General features: G+C 37.7%; 1 protein-coding gene across 5 annotated transcripts in view; it reads left to right on the top strand.

The window, feature by feature from the left end:
* Positions 1–26,278, top strand: part of stard8 (StAR-related lipid transfer (START) domain containing 8) — a 75,962-nt gene that overhangs the window by 29,224 nt on the left and 20,460 nt on the right. For all 5 annotated transcript variants that reach the window (XM_051671681.1, XM_051671698.1, XM_051671668.1 and 2 more), the window contains one exon: positions 20,441–20,512. In XM_051671681.1, the coding sequence (XP_051527641.1) occupies positions 20,441–20,512 (72 nt within the window). The remainder of the gene's footprint in view (positions 1–20,440; positions 20,513–26,278) is intronic.

Genomic DNA, 26,278 nt, shown 5'->3' on the forward strand with positions numbered 1-26,278 from the left:
ACCACTTTGAATGGATGTGATGGGATAGGCATAGTGCGTTTAATTTTTGGAAACATTAATATACTCCTAACCCAAATCCTAAACCTAACCATGACAGTTCTGAGACCAAAACAGCTTTCTTTCACTTAATACTATGCAAATGTATTTGTGATGTGACTTCATAGTCTTAACGCGGGTGATTTCTTTTTTTTTTTGGGGGGGGGGGGGGCATGAACAGTCTCAGCATGGCGGTCCTTGTCTGGAATATAGGTGGCAAAACATTCAGAACTAAAGCTGGTGCCACAATAGCAGACTCGAAACAACTTGTTTTGGCCGAGGATGTCACACTCTTTTGCTCAGATCTCACTCCCTTCAGTCGGAGGTGTGACACACTTGCTGATTAAAAATGGTGGAAGGGTGACGCACAAACCAACTCACCACAACTCACTCTCTCTATTCCATGTCACATGGAGCTTGCCAAAATAACAACAGGAGTACTGTGTGAGCAATTGTAAAAGAGTGATTTAGGAAGCGATTCATGGAGAAACTTTACATTGTGAAATTGTGTGATTGTGTATATGACCATATGAAGTATATGACCATCCATAAAATCAGACTGTTGTGCCTCTGCTTTCTGATTCCATTAGAAATTTATGTAAGGAAAAAATTATTGGTGACAAAATCATATGGATTATAATCAGCATTTGCAATGATATGCAGCTGAGTGCAATGAAAACGTTCAGATCAGCTTGACGACTTGTCAGTTCTTTAGTAAAAGAATCAGCTGATTGGTCACTTGAGGAGAACACAAGAGACCACCTCGGTGACAGAGCGATTTCTTTTTTTTGTTTTTTTTTCTTCTAACACTTTTTTCCGTTGCTGGAACCATTAACTCCGCAGGGAGTCCCAGCGGTTAAGTGTTTAACAACCTCCCGCTGGCAGATGCTAATGTGCGCATCATCTCCTTCCACCTGGCCGACGAATATGTTAATGAAGCTAACACCTAAAAAATTCTCAGAACCGGCTAGTGTGATGCCGGCTTAATGTGCTGATTTCCTGTGAGATCATGTTTGTTAAACTACATCCAAACACACAAATCCAAGACTGACATGAGACAGAACTGAGGCGAAGGGTGAGAAAGTATTAACAGCATGGGTGTAAATTATCCAATTATCTGACAAATAATGTGATGTCCAATCTGATACACCAAGACTCTTGGTATGTATAAATTGAGAGACAGTTTGTGCTGTACATGTACTGCAAGTATCCAGAAATGAACAAATCCTCTGCAGAGATTGTCCACAGCAGTTCATCGCAGCTTGTTCACAATACACTTATATTCCTCTGGAACACAGTGATGCTCTGTGGAAATTCTTTAGAAACATAGAGAGCCTCCTAAGAGACCCTTCTGAAAAATACAGAGAAATACTTATGAAGAAAACAGGAAATGTTTAGAAATATACAGAGACTTCAGAAACACACAGAGACTCTTTAGAAATGTGCAGTATTTAATCAGGAACACACTGTGACTCAAACACAAAGACATCGTAGAATTATCCGAAATCACACATCAAAAAAATATACCACAAGATCACATGAATTTGTGGCTTAGGGCACTGTGATGAGGAGGAGGGCGCGGCCAGGCCGTGAGGGTGCACGGCCGGCACTGAGTCACCTAATCAGCCGGGAGGGGGATAAAGATGAGCCAGCGGCCGTGTGTCTCTCTTTTGAACTGGCACACTCGGCAAGTCTTTATTTCCCTCCCGGCTGATTAGGTGACTCAGCACCGGCCGTGCACCCACACGGCCCGGCCATGTACTAAATTGTGTGCTGCATAAGAGAACGCCACAAATTCATTGATTTCATTGGGGTTGTAGAGGAAAAGTGCAAGAAGTAGTGACACTCCATCATGATAACTTTTCAGAATTTCAGCTGAAGTTGTCTCTAGTGTGTACGTGCCCTAACTCCGAAAGATATTTCGGAAAGTTCTGGAGTGGCCCAGTTAAGGCTATGACCTGAATGCTGTTTGGATAAGTTTAGCTGTCTTTCATCCTAACCCACTTAGGAATCAAATCATAGGTGGAGTTTGACACTTGTGCTTGAAAAGTGGCTTGAAAGTTGATTGTTGTTTCTCCTGCACAGCCAGCAGAAACCATGGTGCTCGCCAGTTTTAAAGACAATGGCGATTTTTAAGGGGCCTTATTCAGAATATAAAGATACAAAACAAGACAAAGAGTAGACTGGTGGTGCAAGACCGAAGTGCTGGTACAAAATACACTACCAGACAAAACTTTGGACATACTTCATAGAATTTATGTTTCTCAATGTTACAAACCTTTAGATTTAAAGGCTTGTTCCTAAATGCTTGAAATTAGTTTTGTAGAAAAATATGAATTGTGCCTCTAAATTTTTTAATGGATGAGTTGGACCCAGTAGTGAAGGAAAAGCAGCCAGCATATATTGGAACTTTCAATGCTGTTTTCAAAGCATTCTGGGTGGATATGTCATGTACTTATAGCATGTGAAGCGCTTTTACTTTGAAGTTTCTTTGTTGCTCATGCGCATCTGGCGAAAGCAGCAAACTACTGACTACTTCCAGTTTACTCTGGCCGGATCGCCTGCTTGGAGTGTCAGGGTTTGACTGTTGCACAACATTCATGAGTCAAAGGGACTCCGTTTTGATCCAGGCTATCATAAAACACGTTTCAGAGAAAGATAAATGAGCGCTCCACAGGAAGAAAAGCGATGGATTTGTACTTGATTAAGTGTTTGTAAATTAAATCTGTTTAAATGAGATATCTGCATATTTGCAGACTGTATATGATAGACGTTTTATTGATATTTGCCTTTTTATCATTAGACAAGACAGTCAACTTAACAGTTACAGGGAACTGAAGAGGGAGAGGGAGGGAGAATGATACACACTTGTACTTTTAAACATCATGAGCTCATGTGCTTCTGTCTTGTCTCTGATATACGGGACTGTTTAAATGAGACAGTGTTGCTCACCGGTCTATTGTTGTGGTAACACAATGGCACGTTACATCAAAACAAACTGTCATAGGTCATATACATGTATCAGATGGCTTCTTCACATGCAAGCAGGTGATTCTGGGTGGTGTTGCAGCTAAAGAAACTAATCGGCCAAATGGGAAAATGTATCTGCAGATTAATTTAAAATACCAAATATCGTCCAATTTATAGGCCTCGGCTATATATCGGTCAACCACAAGTGGATACCTCATGAAGTTGGTTAAGAGAATAACTAGTGTATGCTGAGCTGTAATTTAGACAACGGCTATATCTACTTTGAAGACGCTATAATAATAATCGTTTTGGTAGCTACATAATTGAATTTGTTTCATAGTTTTTATGACTTTACTATTATTTAAACATTTGGAAAATAGTTATGATAATAAGAATGAGTAGGTGTCCAAACTTCTGGGTTAAAGTGTAGTTTGTAATGCTAGCATATTGTTGTACCAACAACAATAATGAAAAAATTACACATTTCATTTGTTTTATTCACACACTCAAGCTATGATAAAAAAATAAACAAACAAAAAAACTGCATCTCTAGCCGCTGGCACTCCCAGACTTTGCCTATGGATGAAATATTTCCAAATGGGGAAGTAATTTGATCGCATCTCCCATTACTCAATACTACCAAGTCTCCCTCTCCTTTTTTTCCTGTCATTTCTTTTGGCTTTTTGTCACTCTATTACACACACACAAAACATAATTTTGTCCACCTTAAACCATCTGCTCATGGGGAAAGAAGTTCAAGCAGCAACCTTCAAACAAGAAACACACACACAGATTATGAAGTAAGGTCCCCTCCCAGCACACAGCAGGTTCGCACTAAATTCAGTTTACCAAAGGTCACTACCCCCAACACAGCTACAAACACATGCACACACACTTGTGATGCCAGAGTATAGCACTCATGTTGAAAAACTGTACTTATTAACAATATGGCCATTTAAAACCCTTTTCAAATGAGATGTAATACTTTTCCTCTGCTCTCTCAGGCATTCTGATTTGTGGTAGCTCATGGGGCCATTCAGTGTTATTTCTCTCCCCTGCTACAGGGGTTTATCTGATTTAAATGCCTCTGTCTAATTATGGTTTGTTTTGTTCATGCAGCAGGGATTACTCCGGCTTACTACCAATCACTCTCACCCGCTCAGTGCCGCTTTGTGTGCGGTTTGGGGCTGAGGGGGTGTGAGTGGGTGGGTATCTTATTAAGCACATTGTTTATTTCAGTTGTTAGTTATTGAAGTTATTTTGCCCTAATCCAGACCTCCATCGCACTCATCGGAAAGTTTTAAAATGCCTCCGCAAATTCTGTACCTGTATTTGGTCGGAATATATTAACATTTAACCAAGTTGTTATTTAGAATGTTCAACTAATTCTACAGTTAACGTCACCTTAAGGCTAGGGTATACTTTGTTTTTCCGCATACAGTTCTGTCGCATGCATGGTTGAATGCTCAGCCTTTCAAATTATACTCTTTTGACCATGAGCCCTTACGGACGCGTTTTGACAAATACACCATAATTGCTTTCTGATACTCTTTTTGCACAGTCAACAGCAGGCCAGTATGCCCAACAACGTGCAAGGGCTGTCCACAAACTAGGCTGCACGCAGACATTTTTCGTGAATCTTTTGCCAGGTCATTCTGTGGAGTATTTGAACCCTGATGGGTGTTTAAAGCTGAAGTATGTAACATTTTTTTTTTTTTTTTTTCTATCCCAGCTTAATATGCCGAGACAACTATAAGTAAGCCATTGATAGATTATTTTTCTCGAAAACTGTAAACACTGTCTCTGTGGAACTATAAAAAATTATTGTTTGTTTTGAGCAACCCGCTTAGACCCGCCCCCAACAAGATCAACTCCACCAATGGCGTGAGCTGGGGGCGGGACTATCTGACTCTTTGTTCAACAGCAGATGAGGGGCGTATTCAGAAAGCTGTTTTGAAAACATTATTTTTGCAACTCCATTCGGTGGAGCTAGTGTTGCAGAAATTACATACTTCAGCTATAAATTTAGGTGTTTTTCAGTTTCATTGACAATTTTGTGTGTCTTAAGCTAGTTGCCCATTAATAGATTTTGCCACCAATGTTGATCGGTAAGCTTAATTTACTGTATACAGGTTGTAATTACTCTGTAGCAGTCAGTGGGGCAACTCTTGTGGCCTTTCATTCATGTTGAAGAACTAACAAACTATATTGTCTGCACAATCCCACAGATGTGGCTCAAAAGTTGTAGTCCATATGTTTTCCTTTGCAACCACGAAGATACATTTTGTAAACAGCAAGATGTTCATTGATGTCCATGATGATTATATAAAATGTTTTGAACATTTGATGATTATAGAGCTTTTTTCTGTTGTTTGTGTAAACATAAATTTCTGAAGTATGAAAGTGGAAACACTCCTTTGGGAGGCAGATCAGTCTGTTTTTATTTAATGTCAATCTTTTTTTTCTCTAAATCTGACAAGTGCCTGACAGCACGCATGAACATACTTTCTACAAGAAGCCCCGAAGGGACAAATTTACAGTGTAAAGTATCCTAATTCAGAATATTACAATTGGTTGTTCCCTTGGTTCTCCTCTTCTTATTTTGGTTAGCTTCATGTCGATTTGCTGCCAAGATGAGCAGTTGCAATAAATAACGGAATCTGTGAGAAATGTCAGAGACACTTGTTCGTGATCTTCTCTCTTCCATTCCTGAGCAGTGAATGTGACAGACCCACAAGTAAGGAGTGGTGAGATTTCAGCAGCAACAACAGTTGATAGGTGTGATTGCATTGTTTTGAGTTGGTAAGTGAACAACTGGCTTTAGAGAGACTGTTCTCCTCAAGAGTTTCAAGGGGTCAGATATCTTTTCAATTCTCAGAGGACTAAACCATAACATTTTGTTTAGTTTCCATTTAAAATCATTGTGTTGGCAAAAGCAACATCATTTGCTTTAGCAAAATAGATTTATAAAGCTAAATCTATTGCATATTTTGGTCATTAAAATACCAAAATAACACACTGTAACGAGCTTTTTGTGCTTTGTGCACTGTAAAAAATAATTTTCTAAAGTATAAACATCAATAACATTTAGATTTTTGCTAAAAACAAGAAAATACAATTTGGGTAAGAAAAATAAATTTAAGATACATTTACTGAAATCAAGTCTTAATAACTTGTTTTTAATTTTTTGCTTCAAGTAAATGTATCTTATTTTTAAAAATATGTTTAAATATTTTTTTACTGGAAAACAGACAAAATACTGATTTAGTATTTTTAATTTAAAATGTTTTAAAACAATTTTTTTATAGGTCATTATCTTGTATTTAGAGATTTTATTTATTTATTTATTTTTTTATTAATTTACTATATAAGGAATTTCTTACTTAAACTATGGAAGGACCAAAGGACAGAGAGGGGAAACACTGAAGAAACAATAGAAAATTCTGAAAACACAGAAGTCAAAACTCTTCTAGTAGAGGCTCTTAAATATCCTTTTATGTTGGTTTCTTGGCAGGTCTTACTAACAAAAGAAAGATGAAGCTGCTGTCAGCTGCTGTCAACATGTTTAATTCAGAACGCAAGTGTTGCCTTTTACCATGTGTGCCAAACTGAAGGAAATCAAAAAGTTAACGGAAATCAAATCAAAAAGTTATTTACAGTCAACTTGTCAAATACTAAAAATCGAAATGTAATTGAATTGCTGCTGCATTGTCAACTGTGTTTGGAAGTCATTGATGCCTTGCGGTCGGTATTGCAACATGAGTGCAGTCGATTGTGAATATAGTCATAAAATAAATAAAACATTAATACCTGTAAAAATATGTGTACACATGATTGAAAGTTTGTGTAACGGTGCTGCCAATATGATGTATATTTGATGTTTATATATGAAAGTTCCTCCTCTGTTTAGGGACAGTTCTTTTAAGGAGGGAACTTGGATATCTCCTTGCATGTCTAACTGGCAACAATTTCTTTGGGGGCTCATTAGAATAAAGTAGAATTAGCCTATCTGTATGTCTAAAGTGACATGTTACAGAGCTGTGTGGTACAACACACAGAGACACTTATTTCATCACCCATATTAATGCTGTACAGTCTCAAATGGGTGCTGTTTTAAAACAGCTGTGAGAGGAATGCTGATACAACACTCCCTATATCATTATTCCCAGAAGAGCTTTATATAGCTCAGAGCTGTGACAGACATGTCTTTGGGTTGTATAGATGTTATACATGTATGTTAGTCAGGGATGAATTCACTAAAGAGCTGTGACCCATTTTGCACACTGTATTTCAGCGTTAAAATTTGTCTTATTCACTAATCACCCGCAATCCTGTTTAACCAGGTTCTAAATGCCTTGCACTAGCACTCTCATTCTTTCAGTGCAAACATGTCACCATTCTGGGTAAATTAGGCTAAATATAGATTTTGCCTTATTTACAAAAGTCAGCACTGTTTTCCTGGTATAGTTAATGTTGCCTTATTACTGTGGCCGTTGAAAGCAGGCAATAAACTGAATTTTGTTTAAAAGAGATGGTTGTGTACATTTTCTATTGTTCATGGTTGCAATTATTCATCAAATGATGGATAACAGCATTATATATTATTTACGCTCCTGGTATAAATTATATACTGTATATCAATTATAGTCCTTTTTTACAATAAATCTCCACTTTCACTTCACTTTCACAAGTGAAAGAGGAGATTTATAGTAAAAAGGATTTAAATATTGATCTGTTTCTCACCCAAAGCGATTGCATCACTTCAGAAGACATATATTAAACCATTATTATTGATTGCTTTTATGCTGCCTTTATGTGATTTGTGGTGCTTGAAAGTAGGGCTGGGCGGTAACATTTTTTGATATTTATCGTGATAAAAAAAATCCACGATATCGATTATAAGCTTTTGAGTAATTTTCGATATTTAGCCTTTGTTCTACATCTAGATGGCCAGGTGCGTGAAGTTGCTAACGTTAGCTGCCTTGCTAACGATTAAGCTACGCCAGTCACCACGGTCTGGGTCCGGACCCCACATTGATTCCATGCGGACCGCAAGACATCATGATGACAGTTGCGCCCTCTCATCGTCTCTAGTAAGCAGCTCAAAAAAACAACAGTGCTGTGTACACCAGATCTGATCTTTCTGTGCTGTATGTATATATATTCAAATATTCTTGAATATTTTTCTCTATCACCGGACACGTTTATTTATGCCCTGTCCCGCGCTGCCTCTTTTCCCCGCATGTGAGTAGACATAAGGCTTTACAAGTTAACATGGTTCCAGAACACCTAAACCATAAAATTTTTTCCTTCTAAATTTAGCTTTTTTTATATCAGAATGTTACGAGCCTTTAATAATAAACAAATAGATTTCTGTTCTAATTTTTTGAAATTAATCAGATGTGATCATGTCTGGCATGGATGACAAGGAAAAACAATAAAATTATTAGTTTGTAGCCTAGTCTTTCTCACTTAAATGAAAATATATAAATGGTCCATTCAGACTTTTACATTTTCTCTCAGGGGATACCCCTAAACCCCCATACAGTATCATTCCTCAGTCACAAGGGCTTCTATGCCCCCATAATTGGATATCTGAACGAACCGAATTAAAAAAATAATTTAAATGTAAAAATGATATGCTGTCATTATGCTTCAACACAAACATATGATCTTTTAACATTCATATCCAACTGTACTTGATTGATAAACTATAAAATATTATAAAATATTTTAATATTTTGGTAGAAGATCCCTCAGAGACCACTGCTTTGTCTGTCTCTGGTCACCCAAGGCAGTTTTGTATAGACTATTTTGATTGTTTAGGATTTTATTTTCTTCTTCTGCAATCTTGGAAATTCAAACAAAATGTGCAAATGTGAATGTATACTGTGATAAATATCGATATCGAACGGTATGAAAAAGAATATTGTGATATTTTTGGCCATATCGCCCATCCATAGGTAAAATATGATAATATTTAGAATACCCCCAACACACACACACACACACACACACACACACACACACAAACACAAACACAAACACAAACCTTAAGACCCTCTCCTCTATTATCCCCTCCTTTCTACTTTTTAATTATTGAATCCTTTAGACATCCTGTTTATTGAACAGAGAAAGAGGGAGGAGTGTGGAAAAGGAAAAGCATGGGAGGGGTAGTGGAGAAGGAGAGGAAAAAAAGAAAGGCTTCAGTTAGGGGCTTTCCACCTTTCCTAAGATGAGAAGCAACCACAGGAATCTGTTTATGTTTCATGCCATTTTAGACCCTCTAATTGTACCATCAATGTTAAGATTCCCCATTTTACTACTACTAATAATAGCAGCAGTAGTAATTAGTGATAGACTGGGGACAAAATGGAAAGTAATGATGATGAACTGATTCTGTTTCCACATACTGTATCATATTTGTAGATATAGTTTTTAAGCAGCATTTGGATGGATTTTCCGGCAATGTGTTTGATGACTTTAAGTGTGTTATATAGAGGCAGCAGAAATGTGGGCGTCTGGGCGGGAAATCCCAGAGCACTGCTGGGAGTCGGGGAGCTGTGGAATGTAGAAGGGGGGCTGAGCATGGAGGCAGGAAACAAAGGAAGCTGATCTGATCATAGGAATGAAAAGTGTGTGTACGTGACCATTCGTGTTCATATGTGCATGTATGCCAGATTTGGCTTATAGATCTACATTTTCAGATATGAGATTTCTGATTTCTGCTGGCGTTTGAATTGTAAATATGGTTTTGTCTGTTTCTGTATGCTTCCAGAATATACTTTTCACTTTTCACCTTTAGTTTTACATACTTTTCTGAAAGAATGGGATTTGTTAAATGTTTTTTTTTTTTACCTCACCAGATTGAATTTTTTTTTATTTTTTTATTACATTTCTTTTTTTATTAATCGACACACAATGCATCACATTGGCTTAGTGAAAACTTAATTTACTTAAAATGTGACCTGTTACATCATTTTAAGTCACTTTGTCCCAAAGACACATTTTGAGTTTTATGCACTATAGTAAGAAGAAAATAATTTAAATGATTATGTCAGCCAAAATGTTAATGATTATATCCATACACGGTTTGGAGTAGAAATATAATAACTACATTTTTAGAAGCTTAGACATTCTTTCTTATAATAGTGTATATAAAACTCAATATTTTTCTGGGTCAAAATGACTCGGAGCAGGTCACAAATGTATTTGCACATTTTTCATTATGCAATGCTGGTAGAAGCACTTCTAAAATATAGTTTAGTTGTAAAGGTCTTACAAAGTGCTAAATACATTTAAAATACATTTTTTATTTATTTTTTATATAATTTCACAAAAACCAACAATCAAGAGAGACTGCCACCTTCAGCAATTTATTCACCGTCAGTGTGACTTGTAGGTTTCAACAGTTCAGTGTCATTTAAACTGTTCATTTGAAAACACTCTTGCTTCAGTGTGCCAGAGTTTGTCTTGAAGGGCTTTCAGCACATGGCTGTCAAATAGGGTGGAGTTTCAAAGCCAGAATGGCTCTGACAGCCATGTAAGCAAAGCCTGCTTATGAAGACAAAGACTTTGTTTCTGGCAAAGCTTGCAAGCTGTCTCAGAGTGGCTCACGCACACAGACACATATAAGTCCTTTAGGTTGTTGCCTTTTCATAGTAATGTCAAGTTTATGCCACAGCATCAATTAATTGGCAGGGTTATTCTATTGAAAAATTTTGCTTTGCTGCCCCTTGCCTTATGCTGTTATGTCATTGGCTAATCCGCTTACTTATGGGTCTCATTGGCCAGTTGCCTTAATGACAAGGGTCCACACTCTGAATTTGTATGCTAATGTGACCTGTTTATCTAATCGTCATATTGTTATTCATACTGCACAAAGATAAAACATTTTTTGCTATTCAGAGTACACATTCACAATTTAATCGTGGTTTCATCAAATGCCTATTCTGATGTGCTATTTGCGTATTGCGTATTTCCCCTCCCAAAATGGCTTCAACAGAGCAAAAGACCTTTTTATGCCTCCGAATCCCAAATCACTATATTTAATAATAAAACGTATGCCATCCTTCTCCAAACAAGGATTTTATCAGTATACAGTTCCTCTAACTTACTAGTCCTGTGTATGTACTAAACACTGATTTGTTCTGTCAATCTCACATCAACAAAATCAAAGAGTGTTCCATGCCTCTTATTACATATGAAGTGTGAAATGTCTCTTGTGCCTCTACTGATAGAGATCTGTACTGGAATGTTGATGACATGAGTGAAATACAAAGCGATGGGAATCACCATTGTTTTTTTTTTTCTCTGAATCTCTCTCTCTCTCTCTCTCTCTCCCTTATGTATTTTAATTTCTCCGTTGAATGCATCATCTGTCAGGTTTAAATCATGTTTTTAATGAGATTGTATGAAAATGGGATCCATTTCATTACTCTTCAGATTTGTTTGAATGTGTCCTGATGGATGTGGATAAGATACTATGATGTCAGGATTCATTTTCTCTGGGCCAATCACTTCACTTTGTCATGTGTTTGCTTGAAGGGTCTGACGATTGAGTCAGTCAATTACCAATATCTAAATAGCGATAAACAGTGGTTTAGAGGGTAGTTACAGTATGAAATGGCATTTGGGATGTGTGTCTAGATGTCTGACAGAAATGCCTGGGTTTGTTTCATGATTACCCATTTAGATTTCACAATGAGACCTTAGATCAATAGCTCACATTTAAAGAAAATTATTGAGGCAAACATAAAGCGCTTTTACTCCTTCTGGCCAAAAAATTCTGAGCATGGTGAGTAAAGGTTCCAGTTGCATCTCCATGTCAACATGGTTCGGTATGGTACGATTGCAAATGTGGCGACTCACGTTTGGTCACTTGCTCAGTCAGTCTATTGTAATCCTGATTTTGCAGCACCACACTTGAAAAGGCGAAGGGAATCGTTCTGCCCAAAGGAGAAGTGCCTATATTCTCTATTCAAGTTTTGAGAGAGAGTGTAGAGGTTTTTGGAAAAGCTACTTCTGCTAAAATTAACTGGGAAATGTGTGATGCCTTATGGTGTGGTTAAAAAGTCTGTCTCTACCTGGTGGTTTAAAATGGGTGTTTTAGGTACTGAAGAGTACAGGAGACAAAATTGGGAGGGTCTTGCAGAGAAATGATGTGCTCCGTTGTCTCGCTGGAAATGACTGCTGCCCCTGTTATCCTACAGGGGAAGGGTGTTGATCTGCAATAACCTGGTTGCCTCATCCCTGTGGCACAAAATGTTGATCATTGAACCTCCTGAGGACCTGGCTAGAGAGCTTCAACAGCACCTTGTGGATTATTTCTGGTCAGGTCAGCACTGGTTGAAAGCTTCTGTTTTATATCTGCCCAGACAGGAGGGAGGACAAGGCCTAATTGACATCAAATCCAGAATTAAAGCTTTTAGACTGCAGACAATTCAGAGACTTCATGGAAAAGAGGTGAGTTGGCGTGATGCAGCCTGTGCCATTTTGAGGAGAGCAGGCAAGATGGGTTTTGATCGGCATCTTTTCTTATGGACATTAACAGACTGGATCTGTCTGGCTTAACGGCCTTTTATAGGTCTGTCTTAAATTCATGGACTCTTGTTAATTTTTCACGGGAGCTAAATGGAATTAAGCATTTATGGCTGAGAGTAGAACCTTTACTTTTCAACCCTGCCTTGGATTTTGATATTTTAAATTCAGCCGCTCTAAGGAAAGTTATCTGCGACGGACATTTATTGTCATTGGACAGATGGATATCTGCAGAGTCTTTAGCTCACAGACTTGGCATAAAATCAGTTTGTATGGCTAAAAGATTGCTGACCAAAATTTCTGATTCATTTATGCCAGACTATAGACTTTCTTTAGAAATTTATGATCCAGGAGTGGATATCTCTATCTTCCCAGAGCTGAGAATTCAAGTTGCAGCTGGAGATTGGCAGAAAGTAGAAGGTGGCTTGCTATCTATTGTAACACCTATGATGGGTTCTTTTGGAGACACTGGAAAAAAAGGACTTTATGGACTGTGTGTGAAAGGACTACATCTGCCTGCTCTTCAGAATGTCAGAGAATCTCCCTGGCATGAGGTTTTTGGATTAACTTTTTCCCCTAAAGGTAGCTGGAGGACCTTGTACAAGCCTCCTATTGAGAAAAGATCTGGAGATCTTCAGTGGAGGATTGTGCATGGTATAATATCTACGAACGGACACAGAGCACGTTTTGATCCACAGGTGTAAGAGGGTTGTCCTTTTTGTGGTGTACAAGAATCAGTGTTTCATTTGTTTTTAAATTGTGTGAGACTGGATTTTTTGTTAAACAAACTTGAGTGATGGTGTCAGACTCTAGGATAGTCTTCAGTCCTATTTTTTTCTATTTATGGTTCTAAACATAGGAATAGAAAGGAAATTCATGTTTTGTTAAATTTCCTTTTTGGGCAAGCAAAAATGGCCATTTGGTTGTTACGAAAAAGAAAACTGAATAATACAAAGAGTACTGATGTCTCTCTCTCTCTCTCTCTCTCTCTCTCTCTCTCATGTATTTTAATTTCTCTGTTGAATAGGTCATCTGACAGGTTAAAATCATGTTTTTAATGAGATTGTATGATAATGGGATCCATTTCATTACTCTTCAGATTTGTTGGATTGTGTCCTGATGGATGTGGATAAGATACTATGATGTCAGGATTCATTTTCTCTGGGCAGTCACTTCACTTTATCATGTGTTTGCTTGAAGGGTCTGACAACTGAGTCAGTCAATTACCAACATCTAAATAGCGATAAACAGTGGTTTAGAGGGTAGTTACAGCATGAAATGGCATTTGGGATGTGCGTCTAGATGTCTGACAGAAATGCCTGGGTTTGTTTCATGATTACCCATTTAGATTTCACAATGAGACCTTAGATCAATAGCTCACATTTAAAGAAAATTATTGAGGCAAACATAAAGCGCTTTTACTCCTTCAGGCCAAATAATTCTGAGCATGGTGAGTAAAGGTTCCAGTTGCATCGCCACGTCAACATGGTTCGGTACGGTACGATTGCAAACGTGGCGACTCACGTTTGGTCACTTGCTCAGTCAGTCTATTGTAATCCTGATTTTGCAGCACCACACTGGAAAAAGCAAAGGGGGTCGTTCTGCCCAAAGGAGAAGTGCCTATATTCTCGCATTGCCAGACCCTTGACCAAACAGATAAAATAATGGTGCTGTAGTCTCCGTGAACAGAGACTTTGTCATGCAATACAGTATTCTGATGTAAATGTTGTGATGAGAGCTCTGAATCTTGCATATTAGGTTCAGGTTGAGCTGTATCTGTGCTGCTAACTTCTGAGGTCCTCACAATTGATGTTGTTTCTGGGTTGGTATGCCAATTGTTGCAGAGCTCCTCTTAGTCACCTGGACGGTTTCCATAGTGATCTCAGGCTTTTCATGGCAATCTGAAGGCATTGTCTTTCACATGTGCTCCCCTGATGACAGGTGACATTTGGGATGTCAAGTTTTGGAGGAGCCACATGCATATGTTTAATCACTTTAACATTTTGATCAAAATCAGATTTCTCTAGACTGTGATATGTCCTGTGACCAGACAGGTCTACCTCAACTGTGCCCAGATAAATAAATAAAATAAAATAAAAAAATTGCAGTAATTACAAAATCAAGTAACTTTTTTTTTTTTTTTTTTTTTGGTGTAGTTACTGTGTACAGTGTATCACAATTTTTCAGTTTCTTTCTTTAGAACCTTTTATCAAAGAAATCTCTTTAAAGCACAATAAAACAAATAACAGAAAATAAATGTTAATTCTCTATCAAAACACTATAATAAATATTATTAAATTAAATACTTCATCTGGTTATATTTAAAGGGTTAGTTCACACAAAAATTTAAATTATCTCGTCATTTACTCGCCCTCATGCCATCCAAGATGTGTATGACTTTCTTTTTTCTGCTGAACACAAACAAAGATTTTTATAAGAACATCTCAGCTCTGTAGGTCCATACAATTCAAGTGAATGGTGATCAGGCCTTTGAAGCTCCAAAAAGGAGATAAAGTTAACTTAAAAGTAATCTATACAACTCCAGTGGTTTAATTAATGTCTTCTGAAGCGATCCAGTTTGTTTTTTGGTGAGAACAGACCAAAATATAACTCTGTTTCACAATCATGATTTCAAACTTAATTACACCTCCTAGCGCTAGATGGCGTTATAGGAAGTGAAATTGAGCTTGAAATCATGATCACCAATGAGACTGCTGTCAAGATGTACAGTGAAACTGTTCTCACCCAAAACTAACTGGGTCGCTTCAGAAGACATTGATTAAACCACTGGAGTCTTATAGATTACTTTTATAGTGACTTTATCTAATTTTTGGAGCTTCAAAGGCCTGATCACTAATCACTTGCATTGTATGGACTTGCAGAGCTGTAGGTCCATACAATGCAAGTCAATAGTGATCTATCCTAAGCCTATTCATTCATATTTTTAGCTATAACCACAACTAGAGGTTGCCCATCTAGGATGACATGAGTTCTTTGCTTCTGTAGGAGTGCAGATGTCAGCCTCTCCTTTCTTCAACACAGGTGATGTTAAAGCGGCACCATTAGAGGGAGTTGCTTAAGAAATCTATCAGGCATCTCCTATGCACTGTTCCATCTGTTTGTTCTGCATCTAGATGTCTCACCTTTGTCTGAGTCGTCAGGTGTGTGCACTTGTCCCAACGAGTAAGAGACCAGCAATGAGCAGCAGTCAATGAAATATAGTCTGTGTCTCGTTTCGAAGGCTGCGTGCTAGGTAGGACGCGTCCTTTGAAGGCTGCAGTATACCGAGTGTCCTCCTTTAAACAAGCCTCGTTTAAACGAGACGGCCTTTGTAAGACAAACGGAAACGGAACGTAACATGGTTGCTATGACAGCACGCCACTCTTTAACAAGCACGAGCGCTTTGAGTGAGAATGGAACAAAGTCCCTTTGGAAGGGAATGCATGAGGTACATTTTTGGAGAGTTATAATGATGTAGAGAGAAAAGAAAATAGATTTTACAGGTGTACTTTTAGTCTAATACTTTATTTTAATTATATATTAATATAATTATACTTATTATATACTCTGCACCATCTACTGAGGTACGTCTACTTGGGAATTAACATTACTTGCGTTTGAACATCATATTTACGGGCAAATTGGCGTAATTTTTTTTTGTTTTTTAGACATTTCCGTTGAAGCAAATAATTGTGGGTTGTGAGTGCCCACGAAGGATACACCTCACGCATCCTCTGAATTCCCATGAAAGAAGGTCACATTCGAAGTGTCCTACTCGCTTTCCTGAAACGAGACAACCTCTGATGTATGCGGCTGACAAATGCGACCTCCGGAGGATGCAGCCTTCCAAACGAGACACAGCCATTGAGAGCACGCAAGAGAAAGGTATAGGGAAGTAGTAGACCGAAATAAAAACATCACCCACGTCTCCCGAACTGCTGTCATCATTATTTTCAGCATTTTTTTTCCCTGTTCTGTGGAAATCAGTGCAATAACAGGCGCAAGCTCGTCTTTCATGTTGTTTGTTAACTTGTTATTATGAATAAACTCTCCCATTGCTATGTGCGTGTGTATGTATACATTTCAGGATCATAGTTTCAGTCAAGAACGAATGGTTGTGTGGTTGATACACCCAGTCTACAAACAGTTGTGTAGTGCGCTTGGCTTTAACAGCTATATCCATGTCTAGCCATGTGTTACTAGCATCTTACTTTGTCTATGGCACACACATAAGCGAAACTGCCCTGCGGTGGTTTACATTGAACTCCGAATCGTTTCTAAATTTCTGAATTGATTCATAATCGTTGGAGAAAAAAAATCAAGATGCATTGGTGAATCTATTTTTTTTCTCCCACCTCTAATCGGCATATGTTTATTACACAGCTCTCTGGAACTCTTGATTCTGATTGGTCAGTCACAGCATTTTGCAGTAAAACATTTTGGTATAGTGATGGCTAAACTGTATATTTGATAGGTTAGCAGTAACATAACATATATAACATAACATAATTTTAACTGAACTCAATATTTCATGCCCATGTATTTATTTCTTTAGTTAGTAGCAATGTAATAATTGAGATAGTGTGCAGTCATCCAGTCATTATTGCAAATTAAAATTTTTCAGGAAGAAATAACACCCCTTCACTTCAGGGACCTAATCACCCTGTCTGGTTTTATTTTGCGATAATGATCGTCTGACTGTACATCTTCCGATCTGCACTACTCTCGTCTTTGTTTCACACAAAACCAGCCAAATATGCCACTTCATTCTCACATTGCCATACAGACAAGGTTTTTCCATATTCAAGTGACCACTAGTCTCAGCCTCAGACGGCATGCCCATGGACAGCCTCAGTCCGTGCACTAACGTCTGATGCACATAGCACACAAAATTGTAAAACGCTTTATCAAACTATCAGCACAAATCTTATTGGCTGATTTGATGGAACTTCTATGAATAGAAGCTCACAGGACTTTTTATCAGTCCACTTGGAAACAAAGTTGTGTTCACAAGGTCCCGTGTTGATAGAATGAGTGCTTTTGAGGACAAAGTAGTCACCAGATTTGCCAGGTTAGTGTCATCAAATCTTTTAAAGATATTCAGAGTTTTTTTGAGGCACGTTGCAGAAAGTGAAGCGCAAATCCATGAGCAGAGCTGCATATTCTTCTTTGTTTACTTTGTCTTTGAAATTCTCTGTGATGAGGTTATTACTTAGACTCTACATATTTTTCGCTATTTTCCTGTGTGTTTTCTTTGCAATTGCTCGTGGAGATTTCCGTGGCATTATCTAAATGTTTTCTTTCCCGATGTCTGTCTTTTATTATGGTATCGAATATCTCTGATAACCTTGCCCCTAAAGCCACACGTAATGGCAAAACCAACTGCGATTGATCACTGTACATGTCAGTTAGACAGGTTTACCTGTATAAGTGGGAGTTTCTTGACCAATTTAAGCTGGTATATGGTCCAGACCTTTGCCGTTTTAGTCAAAGGTCTGGCTACGTGAGACTATGTGATCACAGATTACAGCATTTCTGAAAGACTTTACAAAGGTTTTATTCATGGTGATAAGTGTGGTCAAACTGTAAAAAAATATTTTTTTCCACCAATTTGGCATGCCCAATTCCCAATGCGCTCTAGGTCCTCGTGGTGGCGTAGTGACTCGCCTCGATCCAGGTGGCGGAGGACGAATCTCAGTAGCCTCCATGTCTGAGACGGTCAGTCTGCGCATTTTATCACGTGGCTTGTTGAGCACGTTACCGCGGAGACCTAGCGCGTGTGGAGGATTCATGCTATCCTCTGCGGCATCCACGCACAACTCACCACGCACCCCACCGAGAGCAAGAACCACATTATAGCGACCACGAGGAGGTTAACCCAATATGACTCTACCCACCCTAGCAACCAGTCCAATTGGTTGCTTAGGAAGCCTGACTGGAGTCACTTAGCATGCAGCCCTGGATTCGAACTTGGGACTCCAGGTGTGGTAGTCAGCGTCTTTACTTGCTGATCTACCCAGGCCCCAAAATTGAGTTTAATTGATGTATTCTAATTAGTGGTCGACCGATACATCGGCTGATAATCATAATTTTTTTTATTATTGCATCGGACGAAAATTTTCCCATTTGGCCGGTTTGTTTCTTGAGGGTGCTGAGAAATCAGCTGCTTGCATGTGAAGCGACTGAGACATGTAAACGACCAGTCACAGTTTGTTTTGTTGTTACGTGCCATCGTGTTACGACAATAATAGACAAAATGTGCACAGTGTCATTTAAAGGTCTGCATATCAGAGCTGCGGCAGATGCGTTTGAGCTCATAATGTTAAAGTGGTCACCTGTTTCATTCTCCCTCTCTCTCCTCAACAGTTCCCTATAGCTTTTGACTGTCTTGTCTAATGATAAAAAGGCAAATATCAGTAAAACTGTTTAAATAGACGTAATAAACAAACCTCACACAAAAGAGCAGATCCAGCATCTTGTGGAGAGCTCATATATCTTCCTCTGAAGCACGTTTTCTACCAGCCTCTCCTCAACTGTTCCCTGTTACTTTTTACTTTTCTAATGATAAAAGGCAATCAGAAAAGGTTATCAATAAAACTTCTATTATATACTGTCTGCAAATATGCAGATATCTTTTAAATGGATGTAATGTGTTTTCTTCCCGAGCGCTCATCTAATAACTTCCTCTGAAGTGCGTATTCTGTCAGCCAGAATCAAAAACTTAAGGATCAGGATCAAAAGTTCCTCTGATTCACAAATCATTATGGTCAGTCCGTGACAATCCAAGTAGGCGATTCAGGCCATTTAAACTGTCAGGAGATTGCTGCTACTCTCGCTGGATCCGCACAAGCACGTGAGTGCAACTTCAAAGTAAAAGCGCTTCATGTGTGCAATAAGTAAATGTCCTATTCACTATGCACTGTATGTACAATTGATTTGATTCAGTAATGCGCACATGCCATCCATGGTTGCTGGACTACTGTGTGTACTGTTATTTCCTTCTTCCTAATATATTAACAATTTCTTAATGGGCAAATTAATTCAGAAATCAGAAGAAACTGCTATCTACTATTTAAAATACAGCGCTGTTATAAAATAGTTAGCGCTGCAGGTCCTGTATTTTTTGAATTTTTATACCAATATATGGGTAGCTAACATTAGACACAAAGGTGGCATGTCTGATTGTGTGACATGCTATACTCCATCTAAACAGTTTAAACAACATTTTGCTAATTGTTTTATAGTTATTATGCATGCAGGTGCAGTTAAGGTGCATTTAAAGGGATAATAAATGAAGATTCTCTCATCATTTAGTCACCCTATTGCCATCCCGGATGTGTATGACCTTATTTTTTCTGCTGAACACAAAGATTTTTAGAAAAATATCTCAGCTCTGTAGGTCCATACAATGCAAGTGAATGGTGGCCAGACCTTTTTGAAGGTCCAAAAAATATATAAAGGCAGCATAAAAGTAATCCATTACATTATGGTACATTTATTTTTACAAAGTTAAAATTTTGTGTGAAATTGAGTAAATATAATGCTAAATAAGAGTTTAATTTTTTAGCAATTTTATGTTTTTGTTATTTACTATATTAAATTGTGTGATATATCGGCATTATCCTGCTTTCTGGATATCAGCATCAGCCATTAATAAACCCATATCGGTTGATCACTAATTCTAATGTCATCTTTTTTTAATCAACTGATAAGAACCTTAGTAATTAATAGCTACATAATCAGTTTCTTTGAGGAATAAAGAGCTTAACGTTCATCATGTAAAACAACCCACCTGAAAAAGTATATAATCTATTATATTCTTAATTTTATTAATTCAACTTAATTCTCTCTCTCTCTCTCTCTCTCTCTCTCTCTCTCTCTCTCTCTCTCTCAGAGCTAGAGGCGAAGGAGGCTTGTGATTGGCTGAGAGCAGCAGGATTTCCTCAGTATGCTCAGCTCTATGAAGGTAATTTAAATCTCATTCCACAAAAGTCTTCTCATCCCTCTATTTCCACATTATTATCTGTCCCTTTCATTCACCCTATACCTCCTCACAATTTTGCTAGTGTTATTTTCTACTTTTCTTCTGATGTTTCTGAAGCCCCCCATCTTGTCATTGTAGAAAGGTGCAGAGGTACATTTCTCTCTCTCTCTCTCTCTCTCTCGGTTCCTGTCCATGGCTGTACGGATGGAAGCACTATACTGCTAAAAGCTTAAATATTATTGTTGTGTTTGTTTGAGAATAAGTATTAGGAAAAATTGTTTTTGAATACGGATGGCCTACAAGCCCTTGCATGAAATTACCTTGATAGTGACAACGTTTTGCCAAGCCCTTTTAATCCTTTGTCTTTAGCTGTGTTCTGTATGATGCACTATACACTGTACGCCTATGAGAAAATCAGCCGTTATATTCATTTTATTTATATTTAAAGGTAGTATTAAAAAAAATTAGAGGAGAAAGGAAACAGGATGCGGATTTGAATCCAGGTCGTCCGCATGGAAAAAGAACATCCATTCCGTCTTTACACACTAAGCCATTGCAGCGACACTTGAGGGTGCAGTTTGTCTTTAACTTCTTTGTTTCAACCAGACTATTTGCGTGCAAATAGCTGCACTGTGTAGCAGGTGCTATTTACATCTAGTGCAAATAGTCACTCTGTAATAACAATAATAATGTTATATTATTGAAGTTTTTAATGCTCTCCATCACATACGCTGAGAGGCGAGCAGGAAAAGCACAGACGAAAGCATCATAGCAGAATGCGCATACGCGAAAACTTGACTTGAGAGGGATCCCTTCTAGGCACAACCACTGTGGCTCTCTAATCAAGTATGTCTATCCCTTTAATCTGTAAACTTAACTGTAGCATAACGTTTAAACCTGAATTGAGTTCCTGCTTGAGTTTAAATGATGTAGTCTCACAAGAACTCTATTATTTTTCTTTGCTTACAAATCTGTTGTGAATCCATTGATAATATTCTGTTCTTGTTCAAGGTTTGAGTTTTATGAAAATATAAAATGTATAATAGTCTTGTACAGCTCCAGCAGCTGTGGAATTCTGTCACCAATGCTGTTGTGTGAAGCAGGCGCACTTGTGACACAGACTATAACAAATGCTCAGACAAGATCTAATATTAGCTTTCTCAAATTTCACTTGCAGGGTTAAATCTGCACCCGAATGCAGATAAAGCAGATATTTGATATTTGAACATGCCTCATTAGGCTTTACAGACCTATGAATAAGAAATGAGCACCAAAACGTCTTGAAAATGTTTTTCCATCAGCCCTTAAGAGATATTTGTTGAAATCATGGTTCTTTGTTCATTAGTGAGCCAGGCAAATGTGGGCGACATGCTGGCGTATGGGCAGGTCTGTTGTTCCATACGCTTTGAATTAAACAACACCAATGAGATTAACAAGGGCTTTTGAATACATTCGGTGTCACCTTTCAAACTATGCTTTCAAATGCTGTAAGAAAATACCAACTCTCAGTGTTAGTGTTGCTTCTCAAAGCCTGCAGCTGATAAAAATTGCAAAGCAGGATGCACCTCTTCCATTCACTTGTCTTGTTTAAGCAGCCTGACAAACACCTGCCATCTGCTCAGCTTCTTCTGACAGAGTTGTGTGTTTTCCTCCTGCATGTCACACAGACTAAACAGGCAGTGTCCACCTCCTCTGTCATTGGTTCTTGACCTGCGTTGAATGTGACAGAAACAGAGGTGTGCTGAATTAATGATGCGGCGGCTGCTGGAACATGGCGCTGTAGGTTCTGTATTTTTAGAATTTTTATACCAATATATGGGTAGTTAACATGAGACACTTTTGGAAAGGTGGCATGTCTGGTTGTGTGACATGCTATACTCCATCTAAAGAGTTTAAACAACATTTTGCTAATTGTTTTATTGTTGTTATGCATGCAGGTGCATGTAAGGTGCATTTAAAAGAATAGTTCACCCAAAAATGAAAATTATTTTATCATTTAGTCACCCTCTTGCCATCCCAGATGTGTATGACCTTATTTTTTCTGTTGAACACAAAGATTTTTAGAAAAATATCTCAGCTCTATAGGTCCATACAATGCAAGTGAATGGTGGCCAGACCTCTGAAGGTCCAAAAAAAAATAATATATAAAGGCAGCATAAAAGTATCCCATTACATTATGGAGGTATTGGTTAGAAACAGATCAATATTTAAGTCCTTTTTTAAAATCTCCACCTTTACTTTCACTTCCACATTCTTCTTTTTTGTTTTTGGCAATTTGCATTCTTCGTGCTTATCGCCAACTACTGGGCAGGGAGGAGAATTTAAAGAAAATAAAGGACTGAAATATTGAGCTGTTTCTCACCCACACCTATCATATTGCTACTGGTGTCATGTGGATTACTTTGATACTGCCTTTATGTGATTTTTGGTCCATCAAAGTTCTGGCCACCATTCACCTGCATTGTATGGACCTACAAAGCTGAGATATTCTTCTACAAATCTTTGTTTGTGTTCAGCAGAAGAAAGAAAGTCAGTCATATCTGGGATGGCATGAGGGTGAGTAAATAATACGTTTTCATTATTTAGTGTACTATTCCTTTTAAGATGAAACACGAGGAAAATTCTAATCCTCGTGTTGTTTCAAACCCATATGAACTTTTCCTGTGAAACATAAAAGGAGATTTTAGGCAGCATGTTAGTTGCAGTCACCACTCACTTTTATTGCATCTTTTTTTTTTTTCATACAAAGTGAACGTTGGTTCAGGCTGTCATTCTGCCTTTTGTGTTCGAAGAAAGAAAGTCATATGGGTTTGAAACAAAATGAGGGTGAGGAAAAGATGACAGATTTTAATTTTTTGGGTGAACTATTCCTTTAAAAGTAATGGTGATCATTTACAGGACCTTAGATATGCACTTTCTCTTAGATATCTAACCTAAAATCTTGACGTTGATTTAAAAGGAAAAAAAAAAAGTCCATGGACACGTTCATGCGGCAACTACCCATACTGTAAATCAAAGCAAACATGGATTCATACATTTTCTTTGCATTTGCAATAAAATAGCTTTAAAAGACCAATGAAAAGGGTTACGTTAAAAATAATAACTTTGATCCAACGTCTGATGGTAGAATTACAGTTATAAGTATTGGTCAGTCTGAGGCATTCTGTGATCTCTGTTGTGTATTGATGTCCAGATTTTTTTATTGTACCATCAACAGACAAATGCCCCCAAACCAAGTCAAGCTTCATCTCTATGATTTATAAAGAAAAAAGAGGTTATTTTATGTTTCCAATGTACATGTATGCTTGTGTTTTTGGAAATAAGAGATTTGAACTTTAAATGTGCTAGAGAGCACTGGATGCTCTATTTGACATGACTATTTGTTCATGGATGTCTGGAATTCTCCATCTAATTTTATGAATAGCAGCATTGATTGAATGTTTCCTTCAAACAGAGAATGAAATAGAGAGACATCGACAGCATTTGCCTGTGTGAGAGACAAAAAACTCATTGATGTTCCTTGAACCATAGTGATAAGGACAGATGCAGTTTCAAGACGTTTCGATAGAAAGAGACAGTGAGGAAAAATTTGAGCTTCTTGTCCTCTGATAAACAAAAGAAATGTCAGCTTTAAAGTTCACACTGGAACTGGAAGTTTATACTTTAGTAGATGCTGTAGAAATGCCTAGCTTGACTGAAATTTGACTTTGTCATCAGGTTGACTTTAGTTTTTTTACTTTGTTCTTGTGTTGAACCTGATGCTCTTTGGGAATATTCTTACACTACTATCATTTAGTTGGACCTGTATTTGCTCAGAAGAGAAGGCGGTTGAAACAAAAGTGTGAAATTGGACACCTAAACAATGTTGGTACACACACACACACAAACTATACAGGTATACATCTCTCTGCTCCGTCTAAAATAGTGCTGCCCTAGTTATGTCTTGGTGTTATTTAGTGTTGTTTGTGACTACAAAGTTGTTTTCAGCTCATTGTAGAGAACATCACTGATTCCAATTTTAAGAAATAAGCACCATCACAGTACAGTGTGTGCACTTCTGTATTTTAAAGAATAAATCTGTTTGTTGTCAGAGTCAAGTCCCAGTGGGTTGTACATGTGCTTTCAACACATATTAGTCTTTGTGCTCACCGAGATAAGGGTTTGAAACCAGAACTTTGTTACAGTGCATAAGTGCAATATTCATTAGATTAAGCCTCCAAAATGAGAAAGAAAGAAAGAAAAAAAGAGGAACAAAATAACATTTTGCATTATTGTGACAGGTGCACTTTTACTGAGAGACAGAGACTGGCTCTTGTATATTGCAAGTGACATATAGTAACATGTTGTTTGTCACAAAAATGCAAGGAAAGAGAGCTAAATAATCAAAGAGACTAATTAGTAAGAAAAGAAATTTCAAAACCATTATGAAAAAATACAGTTTCATAGCAGGAAAGAAACATTTTTGGCCAGTAATTTTAACAGCTGTGCTGCGCCACTAATGAATTTTCGACACATGGCAAAATAAATTATGATTTACGTAAGTTTCAAGCTTGGAGTTTGAATGTGATGACATAAAGAACACGTACTGTGAAATAACGGCAAAACAACTCATCTTTCTATTGCGTTGTTTATTGGTTGCACTCAACAACAAACGTACCACATAGTCCAATTCACGAACAAATGACTCTTACGATCCGATTATTTTAGTGAATCACTCCGAACGACTCACAAACTGACAAGTTAGCAGTTTGAATTAGTCTAATGAATCCCTCTCTGAATAACCTCACTGAATCAGTCAGAACGGTTACTGAACTGAAAGTGACTCATTTACCGAAACGCAAGTCTTTGGGTTTACATCCACGTATTTTATGCACATTTTGGGATATTGCATAAAAATTGCTGGATGGAAACACCAAGATGCAAATAAAATATCCAAAATGCACATAAACACATATATGCTCGCTTGAAGTGGATACATTTTTTATTCAATACCAAATGCGCAGAAACTATGATGGAAACACATTTACAGAATAAACTCCTATTGAATTTATTAGGAATACAAGATGTGCATCAAAAAAAATTCATGTGACTGAATAATTAATTCATAAGTGGACTAACCAGAGGACCAATCACCGCATCTGAAATGTTGCTCTGGTCATCCTGAAATAACGGTGTCTAGAAAATCCTAGAAAATCCAAATGCTGTATAGAGTTCGCAGAGCAAATAAGTTAAAGACAAACTTGAACTGTGCCGAAGAGCAGGCTTATTGACTGGTTAATCCATCTTAAGTGGTCCAACATAGGTTGCTTGACCATTTTTAAATGTCCTAATTTTTTTGGAGTGATTACCTCTATGTATTGGTATTGCAAATCCACCAGTTTTTTATTTTTATGAACACCACACTTCCCTAGGTACCCCCTAAAATTTTTTTAGAACTGAGATTCGAACCCTTCCCATTTTAAATTGACCCTAAATGTGGAACTTTCAGTGATCTTGACCATTACATTAGGACTTAGAATTTAAGTCTAATTAACAAGAATGTGCAAAATGTTTATATACGTACATGTACCTTGAAATGTGCTCTTGAGATCTGTTTTTGTTCCAAGGAGCTAGGACCATCCTGAGCTGAGATATTGAGGTTTCCATTAACATCTGCATAACCAAAATTTGTCATGATACAAAGATGGTTAAACCAATAAAAATAAAAAACTGTTTTGCAATGCCAATACACAGCATAATCATAAAAAA

The sequence above is a fragment of the Myxocyprinus asiaticus genome, chromosome 3 (genome assembly GCF_019703515.2).
Source record: "Myxocyprinus asiaticus isolate MX2 ecotype Aquarium Trade chromosome 3, UBuf_Myxa_2, whole genome shotgun sequence".
NCBI lineage: Eukaryota > Metazoa > Chordata > Actinopteri > Cypriniformes > Catostomidae > Myxocyprinus > Myxocyprinus asiaticus.